Source organism: Nothoprocta perdicaria, unplaced genomic scaffold, assembly GCF_003342845.1.
Source record: "Nothoprocta perdicaria isolate Ctin4 unplaced genomic scaffold, notPer1 scaffold_57, whole genome shotgun sequence".
Lineage (NCBI taxonomy): Eukaryota > Metazoa > Chordata > Aves > Tinamiformes > Tinamidae > Nothoprocta > Nothoprocta perdicaria.
Genome location: NW_020455832.1, coordinates 1,400,363 through 1,415,048, shown reverse-complemented (window position 1 = coordinate 1,415,048; position 14,686 = coordinate 1,400,363). Strand labels below are relative to the sequence as shown.

The window sequence follows — 14,686 nt, the reverse complement described above, 5'->3', positions numbered from 1 at the left end:
GCTATATTCTTATAATACATGTTCAGACCAACAAACATAAAAACAGCTGCTGCAAAAAGAAATTCTCATATCCCATATGCACATTCAAATATTACTCCCTGTTAGAGCAATCTTTTTAGTTTCAGTTATTTTTGGATACTGATATGTTTTCAGCATGATGTGTAACAGGTTTTCTCCACTTATCTCTCATTCATGTACTTAGAAGTTTATTTTTAATGTAGTATCACGATGCAACAATACAGCATACAGAAGCACAAGGCAATTGTCCACAAAGCTTCACAAATTGTAAAAAGAATTTTTTTTCTCTTTTTTTCATTTTTTCTTATCTAAAGAAAGACATTTCATTCGCTCTTGTTTTAAGTTTGCTCCCAAACTTGCCAAAATAAAGACAGATACGTACAAGATGATGATGGGATGATGATCTGCCTCCTCCTTTTCCTAGACACAATTGTCACATGAGCAAATTATTAAAAAAAAAAAAAAAAAAAAAGGAACTCACTTGTATTTTTGTTCATGATTCCCCATACATAATGAAATAGTAAAATATACCAATCAAGGGCTCGAATGCAATTGCTTTTATAAATATAATAGTCTCTCTCCAGTTACTTGATTTGTAATGGGTTGTGTATTAAGATATAAGGCAATTGTAACAGGATTCTCAGGATGACTGAAAGCCTAATATTATTTTGCTCATGAGTCATGATAAAGGCTTTTTAATAAGCTCAGAGTGGGGAGAGAGATAGAAAAAGAGTGCATATGTGCATAATAGGAGAAGGATATTTTTTTTCAGCATACAGACACTTAAATATTGATCAACAAAGACTGGTAATGAGTCCACCATAAAACATTTTCAAATCGTGAACTAGAGTAGAACTAAGCCTTATCTATTCGAGAATGATATGTAACATCCCTCCTGACCCGAGAGAAATAAAAAAAGGGCATGTCAATGCTTAATTCAACCTCAAATTCATTACCTTTATGCCACAAAGCTGTATGTTGGTATAATAACTCACTGCAAAGTAAAACACATTACAACAAATCCTAGTAGTAAGCCATTGACAACTACTGCACTGGGCTACAAGACATGGTGACCAAGGGAGACATGTTGCTCCCTTACGCTATGATTGTCAAACGGTGGAAAATCCTTCCATGAACCTAACACTTGAGACAGAATGGCAAAGACATAAGGCCCACCAGCTCTTTGCCCACATTGTTAAAGGCACTGAAACAGACAACGGATATACTCCTTAGTACCATCAGTTTAARAAGTGTTCAAAATAGAAGTCTTTGTATGAAAATGTTCCTTATTGCGTGATAACTTGATCTTCAGTTTCTTCAACTCAAGAATAGAACGGTCTTCCCTTTTCTGGTGTTTGTAATCTGTTCAGCCTGGCTACCTGAGACGGTGAAGGCGGTACATCTTGTCTGAAAGGACCTTTAGGTGGGGTATAATTAGGGTCCTGAATTTTCTTATATGAGTCATAGTTGCTAGGTCCTTCAGAAGAAGTTTTTTTTTTCAGCTGTTGTTCTTTCCGTCTCTGCTCTTGCCGGAGCAGTTCTTGTGTTTCTAGCATAACTCTGGCATTGAAGCCATGTCCTCCCATATAGCCATTCCTTGATCCCTGGTAGCTGGAATATCTGGGGTTTTCCTTCGCAGTCTGGAAGCCTTCACCAGGAGCATAGCTCTGCTCCCAGGAGTCTTGAGATACGGAACTGGCATTTTTTCTGCTTTGCCTGAAAATAGAAATGGAAGACGCACTTAAGACAAACCTTTCCATTACTCTTCTAATGCTACTTATAACAATCCCTGGAAAAGAAGGACACTCCTGCAGGGTGACCAGTATTCCCCCAATTATATCATTCTCAATAAGACATTCTTTTCTGTCCCAAGATGAGCTCTTCTGCTTGGAGACCATCTTCTGTAGAGCCCTCTGCTCAGGGGGAATATGTTGTGAATACCCAGCCAGTTCTGCAACAGCCATTGAGTTCTCAAGAAAAAGTGCAACAATTCAGCAGCAAATGAGGAGAAACCATACAAAATTCTGTGCTTTCTAAGCAACCAGATAACAACCAGCAATTGTAAAGTCACTTGTGAAAGATTTGGATCTAGACTTCCACTTGATTAAAAATGCAATGGGCAGATCTTTTAAACACTTGCTCGAAAGTTGCACAAGTTAGAAGATAAAGCTCATTATTGATAGCTAGTTTTATAGATGGGAAGTGCATTTTCCCAGTCCCAAAACTAAGGAGTTTTGTGTTAACTGAGCTGCTTCCAAGTTTACTATAACTTTTATATAAGAAAAAGCAGAGATAACTTTTTTTTTCTTTTTACTTTCTGGTTCCATGGCATAGATATATAAATCAAATACATATGGGAATTACAAATTCTTATCTCTTTTCACAACAACTCACTACATTATTTTAAAGCCACATTATGGTTTTGAAATATCTTTAATTCACTATCAAAGTGCTAGATGCTCTTATGAATTTAAAATAAGATTGGTGATGATAAAGTAAAATAATTTTGTGCCTCAGTGAACAAGATACAAGAGATACTCCTTTTGAGATTCAAATTAGTGTACAAGAATCAAGCAGTAAAACAAAATATATTGTGACATTAATCAATAAGAAAATCATTTAGTTGTGTATATATGTCTGTTTTTCATGTCAGAGCACAACATGACTCAATGTGGCCTCATCCAATGAATATGCAATAGAGAGACACGAAGCCCAGAGAATTRTTCTACCATTTATAAAAGTAACAAATCACTAAATGTTTTTTCAATTGTTCTTTCACATATATAACTTGAAAATGACCTTAACTACCCTTTTTCACAATATATTTTGAGATATCTCTGATAATCTGGATGAAAACTGCTGTTGAGAATGAAGGCAAATTATTGCAGCATAAATTATAACAAATTCTTATGCAATTGTTATAACTCTTGTTGCTATTCACATACCCTACTTTGCCAAAGAAACAATGTTTTTAAACCATGTTTTATCACTTCCTGGAACATGAGAAAACTGAATGAACCTCTGTAGGCTACGAAACTGCCAGGTTTCCGATCTAGAGCAAGATAAATTTTAAATATTACAAAATTAACTTGGAGTTGAACATTACTTTCAGAGTTTCACATGGGACAAGATGATGACTGGTTGGACTGATTTAATTTATTGTTTTATTGTTTTCTGGTACTTGTTCAAAATTAGTTGGCCCACTTTCACTGCCTTTCTGGGAAGATTCCTTAAGATTGATTAAAGAGTTTATTTGCCTTCTGTGCTAATGATTTAAATTTACAAGGAAAAAGAATGAGGCTCCTAGAGACTAACAAGATGAAAAGCAGCAAAGCTTAACAATGAAGACAAAGCACAAACTTGAATTGATACACAGCCACAGTTGCAACTTTAAACTTGGGACACAAATTCTGGGTAAGAAGGAGATTTTTATATAGATGATAACATTATAAACAGTCTGGAAAGCTGAACACCTTGATGCCCTGGTTTATGGTTGGGGAAATGCAGTATTCACAGCACTCAGATTTAGCACAAGGTCCCCAGAACTCTGTCTGCTCTCAGCACGGCACAGATACCACTGCTCAAAAGCATTGGTTAAACCATCATTGATTACTCATTAACTAGCTCACTGGTCACTTCACATTTTTGAAGTTCTCACTTGTTATTTTTTAAAAAATAGGCAGTTCTGTGGCCCACAGAATTATTGTCCAAATTTCCTCTTTGTTTTTTCCTTTAGGATTAACAATTTCTGCCACTGAAACTTTGCTCTGCAACCGAATGAAATACTAGAATTTGAAAGAACAGGAAAAGGTGGGTTTAGGAATCATAATTTTGAGATTAAAGTGACCAATTGCCTTCCAAGTTAAAAATCACACATTCACATAATTATTGACATTTTTTCTGCACAGTTAATGCATTACTGACATAAAATTTAAAGAACAAGTGAAATGTAAATGCTGGCAAGATTTAATAGAGATTTTCAGCGAAAGAATAATAGCATTTATACAGATAGTCACTTGAGAGGTAAGGTACAGATGAAAAGCAAAGAAAATCTAAAGATTTTCAAAATAACAAAACAACATTATTTTATAAACAGAAACACAGTAACTTTACTTTTTTTTCATCTATTGATTCAGAAAATAGTTATGGTGAAGTTTTAAAAAAAAAAAAAAAAAAAAAAAGAAAGAAAATCACAAGACACAATTCCTCACAAGCACAAAAGTTAATATAACGTCTGGAAAGAACAACTTAAATCAAGGGCAATTTGATATCTAGTTGTGGTGTAAAAGATTGTGCTTTCAATCGTTGCCATTAATATTTGAAAACAGACTATTAGTACAATACTTAACTATGACAGTTATCAAATTTATAATTCAAGGTAGGTAAATTTTTCACAATTGTTTAAGCTATATATTTAGTAAAAGACATGTTGCCCAAGTAGGTCATTTTAAATCCTATGAACTTTGAAAATACAGATTTCTTTAGAAAAATCAGTATGTTAATTTTCAGCATTCTACTGTTAATGACCCACTAACTCAGAAGAAATGTCTATGCTAGAAACCTCGAGGCCCCTGAGCTTTGAATAGAATTTCTTAAGTCCTTATTCTGTTTTTCTGAGGTCTTGCTTGTTTGTTTTTTTTCTTTTTTTTTCCTGGTAACTTATGCCTCCGTATCAGCACCACAAGGATAGAATTTCTACCTAATAAGGAACTAGGCAAGAGAAAAAAACAATAACTGACATGTCAAAGGGGGATAAGAAGGGACAACTCATGTCATGCTCAGGAGACTTCTGTAGCTGTAGAATCTGAAACTGGCCGGTGTCCCACARAGAAGAGCTTTGTTTTAATGTCTCAGCTCTGTTGTGTGCTGCGTGTCTTCAAATCCCACCAAAATCCACTCTGAACTAATTCTCCCCAAATAAACAGCTCCCACATGCTCTCACTTACGGAATTTTATGCCTCTTCCACACTGAACACATTCCACCTTATATCAATGCTACACAAAAGTGTCTGCACTAAGCACAACAGTTTCCTCCTACAAATGAAATTAGCTGCGGGCTCCCATACGCTGAACAGCCTCAGAGAGTTCCCATACCTGGGTAATGAGCTGTACTGCCGCTGAGCTTGCTGGAAACTCTCTCTTTCTTCTTGCCGCTGCCGCTGCATTTGAACCTCTACTGACACCGAGTGTCTGCCACTCTGGGAGTATGTCTTGGAGCTCGGCTAGAATATGAAAAAAAAAAAGTCTTAAAACACAAAATTATCCACACAAAAAAGGCTAGCATTTAGGCATATTTCTATCACCATGCAGTTCTAGTACCCCTTTCATAATAATTACATTAAATTGTGATCCAGAATACTCCGTCCTCCATCGCTGCTTCTGCTTCTTACCTACCCTTTCTGAAATGTATCAGGAAAATATTCATCCAGAATAGGTTGTGYTTTTGTAGTAATACTGAAAATTACATGAAGTCAGGGAAACAGATATCCAACCAGGGTAAATTAATGTGGCTAAGTTAAAGAGAGGATTTACACCCCCTGCACTGAGAATCTGACCCAGAGTGACTATTTACAGAGTAATACCACCTTTCCCTCTGCATTTTGATAGTAYGAATTAACTATAAACACAAATTAATATTTATATACATATATATDGATATATATATGAACTTCTGTTCAAAATTTGTGGGGAATCATGTTTTTTAAATCTCACCAGCACTCATGTGCTGCTCTCCCTTATTGGACCCATCCTATTTTTCTGTTGGTCCAAACATGCACCGCATCATTTTGTGAGAGATATGGTAACATCTTTTGGTTTGATAGAATAACTAAGACAAATCTAGCTATTCTCTTGCAGGTAATGGGGAATTCTGTACCTCAGACAAGGATTTTAGGTAACATTTTAACTGGGCAGCAATTGGAAGTGTTGGGCATCAYACTAAGAACCCATGAAAGAGAAACAACTCTGCGGGAATATGGAGCACTGCCAGTCAAGATCTGGCAGAACAGCTGGTTCAGACTTTAGATTTGGAAAAGATTTACCTTTAATCGTGTAAAATGAAAGGTGAAGTCTTTATAATCAGATTTTATGATTTCAAGCTGCTAAATACAATGACAATAAAGGAAAGAATTTTCTGGGAATTTCAGATATTTAAAATAAAGTTTCACCTAGCAAAGTAAAATGAGTTAACTCCYCTCTCAACATATCAGTTCTAATAAAAAAACTTCTTCCCAATCACTGAGAGGTTAGAGAGCTTAAAGGCTCCGCTGGGGCCGGCAGTGAAACAGCTTGTACCAGACATGCTTTTGTGAAAGCACTTCTTGCCTTTTGCATCTGCCTTTTCCTCGCAGGGAGGACCTCTCCTGTTTTTCGCTATTACAATTTCTGCAGCAGACAGATCTCATAAAGGCTGACAAACATCTGAAAGATAAAAGGCTTTTCGAAAGCTTCTCGCACCTGAAGGCATGTATTAAAAACCAGAAAGTTGTCATCCATGACACAAACTTCTTATTTGTCTCCCCACGTAGCCGGGTACTTGCAAGTAGCCCAAAATACAACACGCACAAAACAGGTGTACGGCTCCTCGAAACCTCATCTCCAGTAACAACATGCTTCAGAAGGAACATCAGTCAGGACTCAGAAGTTAACAGCTAAAATKTAGTGAGCAACCGCCCTGCTTGTTAGTGGCAGATTACTGGGCAAAAGTGAACGTGAAAGCAAAAGCTTTAAGTAACTCGGGGAGAAAATTTAAGAGAATCCTTGATGCAGCAACATTGATGTCTGCTGCAGAACAGATGTGCTCTGTAACAGTGCAAAAAAACAGTCCTTCTAATGGGAGATGCTTATATGAGGCATGGTACAGTGAAGCAGCATGTCCGGAAAAGAGACTCGTGTCAGCCTGGTGGGAAATTCCTTGAGACGTGTATATCCACACCAAGGACCCCGCTGAGATCTCCTACTTTATTAAATAAGGGCTACGCATACAGAGCAGCAATTTCAGTTATTGCATAGGTCAACATTTCTAACTTTCCTGACTTTATTGAGAGTCTTCTGGCATTTGGCACTTTATTGAAGGCCTCAGCTTATGGAAGTGAGTGATCACCTGAAAATCACAAGATTTATTTGTGAATTCTCTCCAGTGTGGTTATAAACACCTTACAGAGAACCACAGAGAATCCCAGAGGTTCCCATCTCAATCTCTTCATAAGGAATAAAAATAGCTAGGCTAAGATTTTAAAGCCAATCTCATCATTTCATGGGTTCCACTGTAACAATGTTGGAAAGTCTGCATATAGTTGGAAGCTGCAGTTCTGTCACATATAGACATGATGTCGAAGTTGCTTCTCTTTATTTGAAAGCTCACCTACCATTTGTTTTAGTTCACTGTAAATAGATTAATGGATTCTACAATACAGGGAATGGTTAAATTATCAAACGCTTGGAGCCAGAATGTTTGATACAACACCTAGAAGCTGCTGCTAAATTTAGGCTTATGCARGACACTAAAATGTAAAAACTGAGGAACGATGAACATTTGTACTTGTACAGACAGCTGGAATAGGATGACACAAGCTTTGAAAGCACTACTGGACTAGGAAGGGAGTGAAATAAAAACTTTGCTTAAATGAGAATTTTGTTTGATGCAAACATTAATCAGTGGTTAAATACCAGAGGTTAAACACTGGCATGCCTGCACCACACCCTGTGTAGCCCATGCCTGAAACTGTTAATTCTTAGCAGTCAGGAATGGATTCTTTGTAGTTCACAAGCATTTTCTTCTAATAGAAAACATTTCTTATTTGTGAGGCCTACGGCAAGCATCTAAAATCAATCATCTCATTTTCTGAGCTTACAAGTACCTGTATGTCCTGTTAAATTAAGTAGATTTGCAATGCTTCTTAACTAATCTGAAAAGAAAGATGCTTATATAGACTCCTGCCTATCCCCAGTTCACATCTACAACATGCTGTTCAAATAACAGAATCTGCTGTCTGAGTTCAGGTATCCAAAAATATGACAGTGAGACATCAAAAACCCCTCCTTGCCAAATCAAATCAAATACCTCATAACATGGCCTATATACACACAGACAGGTACATTCAACAGTCTCTGTAATGAAAAGGCACTACTTCAACCTCTCCTCATTAAAAGCCTTGGTGATACCATAATGAATGTCCTTGATATATGGCTATGATGATATAAAGACTTAACACATTTCAGTTTGTATCCTGGGCTCGTTCAGAAAAAAATGCAAGTTTCCACACCAAGGGCTGTGATTTATCTTTTCAATATGCTTTCAATTAAACGAGTCTAAAACACAAATATTTATATCCTAACATGCAAAMGCTAATTTGTATGTTTTATTTCAATTCTCGAAACATCATTTTATGCCTATGTAAAATATATACACAAGCACACATCTATATACAGCTGTATCACATTTATGTCAGCACAAAATGGAGAGRATTAAAAAAAATACACAGAGGAAAAAAGTTAAACTATTTTCTCGTCCTTCAACAACAACAACAAAATGATGTATGAGTAATACAACACATGATAATTTTAATGTTGATATGAACTGGGTAACACAAGGCTAAGTACAATTACAACAACCTTTTGAAGCCACCCAACAAACCTGGCAACAGCTCTGTTTTAACAGTACAAATTGATAAGAACTGTGGCCTTGTTTGCAATGAGATGTATGACAAGCGCTGACCTTTTAAATCAGGATGTGGTCAAGGCCACAGTAACAACCAAGGCTGCATTATACAAGTAAATGCATGTCCATGTCTTCCACAATACATTTAAGTGGCAATAACAGTTATTGCATTCAGCATTGTTAAACAGTACTCTGCTTGCAAAAGTATGTTTTCAGATATATGAAATTAGACAGCTCTCTCCTCAAYGAGACATTACTTTAAAAGCTTGACTGCAAAGTTACAAGTGTCTACAGATTTCTCTCTTTTATCCAAACAGCATTATTTTCATTTTTCACAGAATATACTCCCGGGTCATGGTGCATTGACCACCACCACTAGCAACAGGCAGCAGATTTTAATGGATCCTAACATGAAGAAAACATTAAACRAGCACTAAGACTCCTTTGCATGAGTCTTCCTACCATTGTCAACCCACAGAGTTCAACCTATGGGTCAGGATGGCAAAAGAACAAAAGGATGAAGTTCCCTCCTCCCTCTTCAAGCAAAACAGAGGCTACTCAGGGATTTGCTTTCCCTGCCAGCTGGGACATGTGGCATGGGGTGCTGGATCCCTCTCACTGAAGCACAAAATYCAGCCCTGCAGAGATCCAGGCTGCTGTGCAACCACAGCAGGGAACATGGGAGCCACCTGGGCCACTGCATCTGGAGATCCCTGGAGACAGTCTAGAAAACCACCTATCTCACACACCCATCTCACAGCCCGCTCTCGTAGGGAGAAATAGAGAGAAATGCTTATTCAGACTCAAAGAATTTGTTAGAGCTGATAAAGAAACACTGAACAAGGACATGAAGAGTCCTTTTCTATTTTCCTACATATTAGAAGTCCAGTATGTAAYATTAAAACACATCTGCTATTTTATTCCTAGATTACACTAGATTCCTAGATTAAACACATTCAACTAAGAACTAAGAAGTTTCAAGTGCAATTGGGAATTTGGGCTTGAAACTTCCAAACAAAAAAAAGTCTGTTGTTCTTATGGTTTATAACTAATTAGAAATAGGTAAGATTACATGACCTTGCCCGCTTTATGTATAAACACATTTAGACAATCCAGTAAATGTATACATCAAAATGCAGAATGATAAAAAACATTCAGCGGTTCTGGGTCCTTGAAAACTATTTTTATTTTACCTTTTTGTTTATGTTGCTGTGGGCAATAGAACATATTCCAATGTCTTTTTAAAAATAATTGCTAACAGGTGTATATTAATTCAAACACTGCATAATAAGAAAATCTCATTCCTTTCTTTATCTTGCTATGGTGTATGTGTAGGAAGTGGGAAAGCATGCTATAAAGCAGCCTGTGCTATTTACCTGTACTGCACATGCCTGTGAGCTGTAAATATAGTTGTTTATAAAATGAAATTATTGCACTTCTTTTTTATACTTTTCATCTTTATTTTCGTGTCCCACATAAATTAATAGATTGAAATTGGTGGAGAAAAAGAATTTCAAAATAAAAAAGGTTAAAGCAAGGGTCTAAATCTTGGCAAGAAATGCATTACATTTCATGAAAACCTTCCCAGGTTGGATACTGAACAGATTTTCCCTACACTAATGAAGAAAAACTATCTGTGGAGAGGATGTCTGCATAACTTTGGTTTGAAAGAGGTCGGGCAGGAGAAGCAAAAATTTAGCTCCTATATCCACTCTTACGCTCAATTAGATATTATTTAATATCTTGAATTAAAAATCCTGAAAGAGACTCTTGATATGGGTTCATAGTAGAAAGAATTAGTATTCCATTTTTCTCTCTCATTAATGGCTTGAATATTTCTACATAATTTACAGCCTGACACATACTTTGCAAATTTTGTTTCAAATATAGTCTCTTATTCATTTTCCCAAGTGGAAATAATGTGTAACAGTTGAAGATACAGTGATAAAAATCAGGCTTTTCTGTTTTGCTAAAGGATTTTTAGATTATTTAGAATTCATTATGGTTTTGAATGTGGCTAATGTTATGGTTAACACTTGATTACAGAGGTAAGAAATGAGTACCATAAATACAAACAAAAAAAATTTTTTTTTTTAACTTTTACCTTAGAGACAAGAAAAAAAAATCTCTATAATAACAAGCAGCAAGAAAGCAAGCATAAGGCTTAAACTAGCACTTATCTATCAAGCCATGGTTAAGTAAGTACCTTATTAGGACTTCTGGAGTCTTTCCTCTAAGAAAATCATGCAATTATTTACCTTTCATAACCTTCTGCATGTAATTAAAGCTATAATCAGATGAGTCACATAGTAAATTTAGTTTTGACCCAGTCAGCTGTTATCTTAAGAGAAAATCTTTTCATTTGACTCCTAAATATGTACAGTGGAGTTTGCTCAGCTGCTCTCCTGATACCAATTTTCTCCTATCATCCACACAGATTCAGCATGACTGCAAAAGAATGTATTTGTGAAGGGAATTTGTCACTTTGCATTTTTAGCATCGAGTTTTGTATTAAAAATGAAGGAATGAAACATTGGCTTTTGTCCCTCCTGAGTCTTTGTGTTTTCTGATAGCCAGTGTGGTTCTAGAAGCAGGGCTGGCAAGTAGCTGTAGCATTTTCAACTGATTTAATATGCCATTTCTTTAATTGGATTGCTCGCTCCCTTGACATTTATGGCTATAATACTGTGTTTTTGTTATTGAAGGTGGGGATCTGCTAATTAAGATGTGACTAGGCAAAAATACAAGATACGGAACAAATTGCAATCCAAATCCCCTAAGCCCAGGACTGGTGCAAACAGTGATAAACCTCAGCAGACCCAACACTTACACATAAAAGAACAAAAAAATAAACAGAGACAAAACTTTGGTATTGAACAGAAGTACAAATGCCAAAAGGATCTTGCATTTGTAGAAAAAAAAAAATCAAAAAAGCACCAAGACCCTCAAAGATTAGCAGATATAGCATGATTCCATCTAGTTCTATATGCTGGGATATACATTTTTCAGGGTCTGACTGGAATTAATGCCACCAGGCTAAAAATGGATTAGTCAAACTTCATGTCAGTTTTCAATTTATTCCTGTGTAATATCGGGCATACTGTATTGCCACTGTAAACCTTCCTTTACACCCTTTTTTGACAAACTATTTTTCCTAAAACAGGGCATACAGCAAAAAAGGAAAATAGAAGCCTGAGGAACTTACTTTAAAAATCAACAAACACAACCACCATTTCCATAAAGCTTTGGCTCAGTTGCAACACTACTGTATTTTAGAGAGGTCTAGATGATGAGACAGCTTGTTACTTAGGCCTTAGCAGCGTGTCATTCAAATGGCCTTGAGCAGCAACGTTGCGCTGTTTAACAGCCGGTGCCATCTCATCCCAACATTATTATGTTTTTTGTGCCTGTTAAGCTGCCTGATGCTGTCTGAACAGTCCCAGGCTGTCCAGTATTTTGATTATTGGCAGGCAAATACAGCTGGTCAGAAACGCCAGCTCTGTCCCACTGCTCGGCCGTGGAGAAATAATCTTCACTTGATGGAATCAGCCCAGCGCTGGCGGGGCTGGTCGCTGGACCCGGTGCCAAGGGTACCGTTCAGGGCAGTGGGATGCAGAGCACTGTGATACGGATATCTGCCTCTGTGTCCTCTCTGGACAGACCAGTATCTGCCTCTGTGTCCTCTCTGGAGGACACAGAGCATATTGGACATGGGAAACTGGACTTCTGTGTCATAGGCCATCCAGGATGGACTCCACCTGGTGACATGCACAGCCGCATTTTGATAACATATTAGTGTGTTCCAGAGCTGTTGAGCTCTCTGAATATCCCTAAAGCCGCCAGATTTCCATCAGTAACCATTACCCATGCCGCAAGCTTTATATTCATTTGCGCTTTCTTAAGGTAACCAAGAGGCCCACATCACATCAGCACTTTGTTCCCTATCCCCAGCCCTCCCATCAGCCTGCTAACGAGAAATGCAAACTACTTATCACCTCGTAGCACACACTTCCCCGCGGATGAAAGATTGGTTTTGTCTTTCTGTCCAGGCCAGGTCAGAGGTGGCAGCTGCCGGGCGGCTCAGAGGCAAGGCTGGATGTAAAACCTGCTGTTTCTGGGGGCTGCACAAGCCGTCTCCCCCAGGTGAAAACATATTTTTCAACAGCGGCCCAAGTACAGGTGCACTTTTCACTGCTGTGGTTTATAACCAACAGMTTACAGATGGAGAAGACTGAAAGGAGGTTGATGAATGTATCCCAGTATTTTCCTGCGTATGTGTTATAAACCACTTTCGCATTTTTTTGTGTCACTGGTATTTATTAATACATCTGGATCTGTTTTGAGAGGGTGTCTTAACAAAGTCCATCATCTTAGACTAATATGTTAAAGTAATACACAATGCTTAAGAGAGAGGGTTATGGTTCCTTAACACTGAAATGACTGTGAACTGTTGAAAAGGATGAGATCATTGTTTTATCCTTTCCAAGCATCGTGATCTTGCACGGCCAAAGTGGATGACGGAAAAAACAATAATTCAAAAAAACTCTGGGCCAATTTTTTTTTTTTTTGAAGTACGTGTCTAAAATACAACATTTGGTCACCTAGGTATTTAACAACAGAGTAGCTCCTACAAAGGCAACAAAAAGCTTCAGAATTAATATTAATACATTAAGGTGAATTAGTCACTTTGAATTCATTTGCGTGGTCTGCAGAAGGGGAGTAAACAGAGAGATCCCATTTGTTTGAATAAGTGAAAAAGGAAAGGTCAATGTTCTGACCCACAATTTAGGAAATTATTCCATTCCTAAGGTAATCAGCCTGTCATCCAAATAATTCCCTATTTGCTCATTACAAGAAACTATAATAAAAGCCAAGTTGCCTGTCTAAAGTTGCTATGGCATTTAGATATACAACAATTTGGCCCGTGACCTTCAGTAGTTAAGTTCCCAAGTCTTCAAGAGTGCAAGTTTTTCTCATAGACAGTTTTCCCAAGAACACCACTCAAATCTCTCATTTGGAGACTAAACAGCAGTTGATGCATAATGGAAAGTACCTCCCACACCCAACCCCCTCTCTTCCGAAAGCTCTTGCACTATAACTGAGATGAGCTATCACATTATCTTCACCACATCAAATCAAAAACATCTGGTAATAAAAAAATGTTTATTTTATTTAGCCAATTTCAAAGCAGTGTAAAGATTTCTAACATGGGAAAAGAGAAGACTATGTCCTGATACAGCTAAGCCGTATGAGGTCAGTTAGGGATACATTTACCCTTATTCCTTTCCATGCTGCATGTTAAAAATACCACAGCTTCAAACTGGTGAGTTTAGGAATGACAAGAACACAAAGATTTAAYACAAGTCAAAAATCTTTGATATCTACCAGTATAGGCAGACAAATACAATATTCTCCTTCTGGCGTTAAAGAGTGCAAGCATTCTGAAGTTGCAAAAAAAGGTACTGATGTCATGATACAACTTCTGGGTTTTGGAGTATGAGAGAATCTGTTCACTATCTTTACAGTGGAATTAAAAAAATACAGTAAGATATTTGCCACATATTTAAAGGCYCCTAATTTAGGATAAATTTAGGATACATAATTGATTAAAAGGAAACACTGATTCATTCAATTATGTTAAACAAGATAAGCACATGGATTTACATAATTGTATCACATCGCTGGATCAGATTGAACAGGATTTAAATGATCAATTAGGACATATTCTTGAGACAGAAACTGTCAGCTAATATCAGTGGCAAAAGGAGCATTATTGTGAAATATGCTATTATGCATTGCTCTTCTTTTTTACTGTGAAAAYACACAATTCTTGCTCTTAAGGGACAGTACTGCTTGCAGTGAAACTGTCTCACAGAAAATACCATTTGCGAGGTTACATGATCTCTCTAAATTATTTATCATTAGTATGTGCTTCATCTTGATTTTCCTAGAAAATTTCAGTATAATTGATATTGCCTTTGAGGCAAAAAAAAAAAAAAAAAAAAAAAA

General features: G+C 37.0%; 1 protein-coding gene across 1 annotated transcript in view; it reads right to left on the bottom strand.

Moving 5' to 3' along the window:
- Positions 1-567: 567 nt before the first annotated feature.
- Positions 568-14,686, bottom strand: part of PARD3 (par-3 family cell polarity regulator) — a 388,174-nt gene continuing 374,055 nt past the window's right edge. Inside the window, exons 25-26 of the mRNA XM_026048772.1 lie at positions 5,113-5,240; positions 568-1,734 (exon numbers count right to left, since the gene is read on the bottom strand). Of these exons, the coding sequence (XP_025904557.1) occupies positions 1,341-1,734; positions 5,113-5,240 (522 nt within the window). The 3' untranslated portion in view covers positions 568-1,340. The remainder of the gene's footprint in view (positions 1,735-5,112; positions 5,241-14,686) is intronic.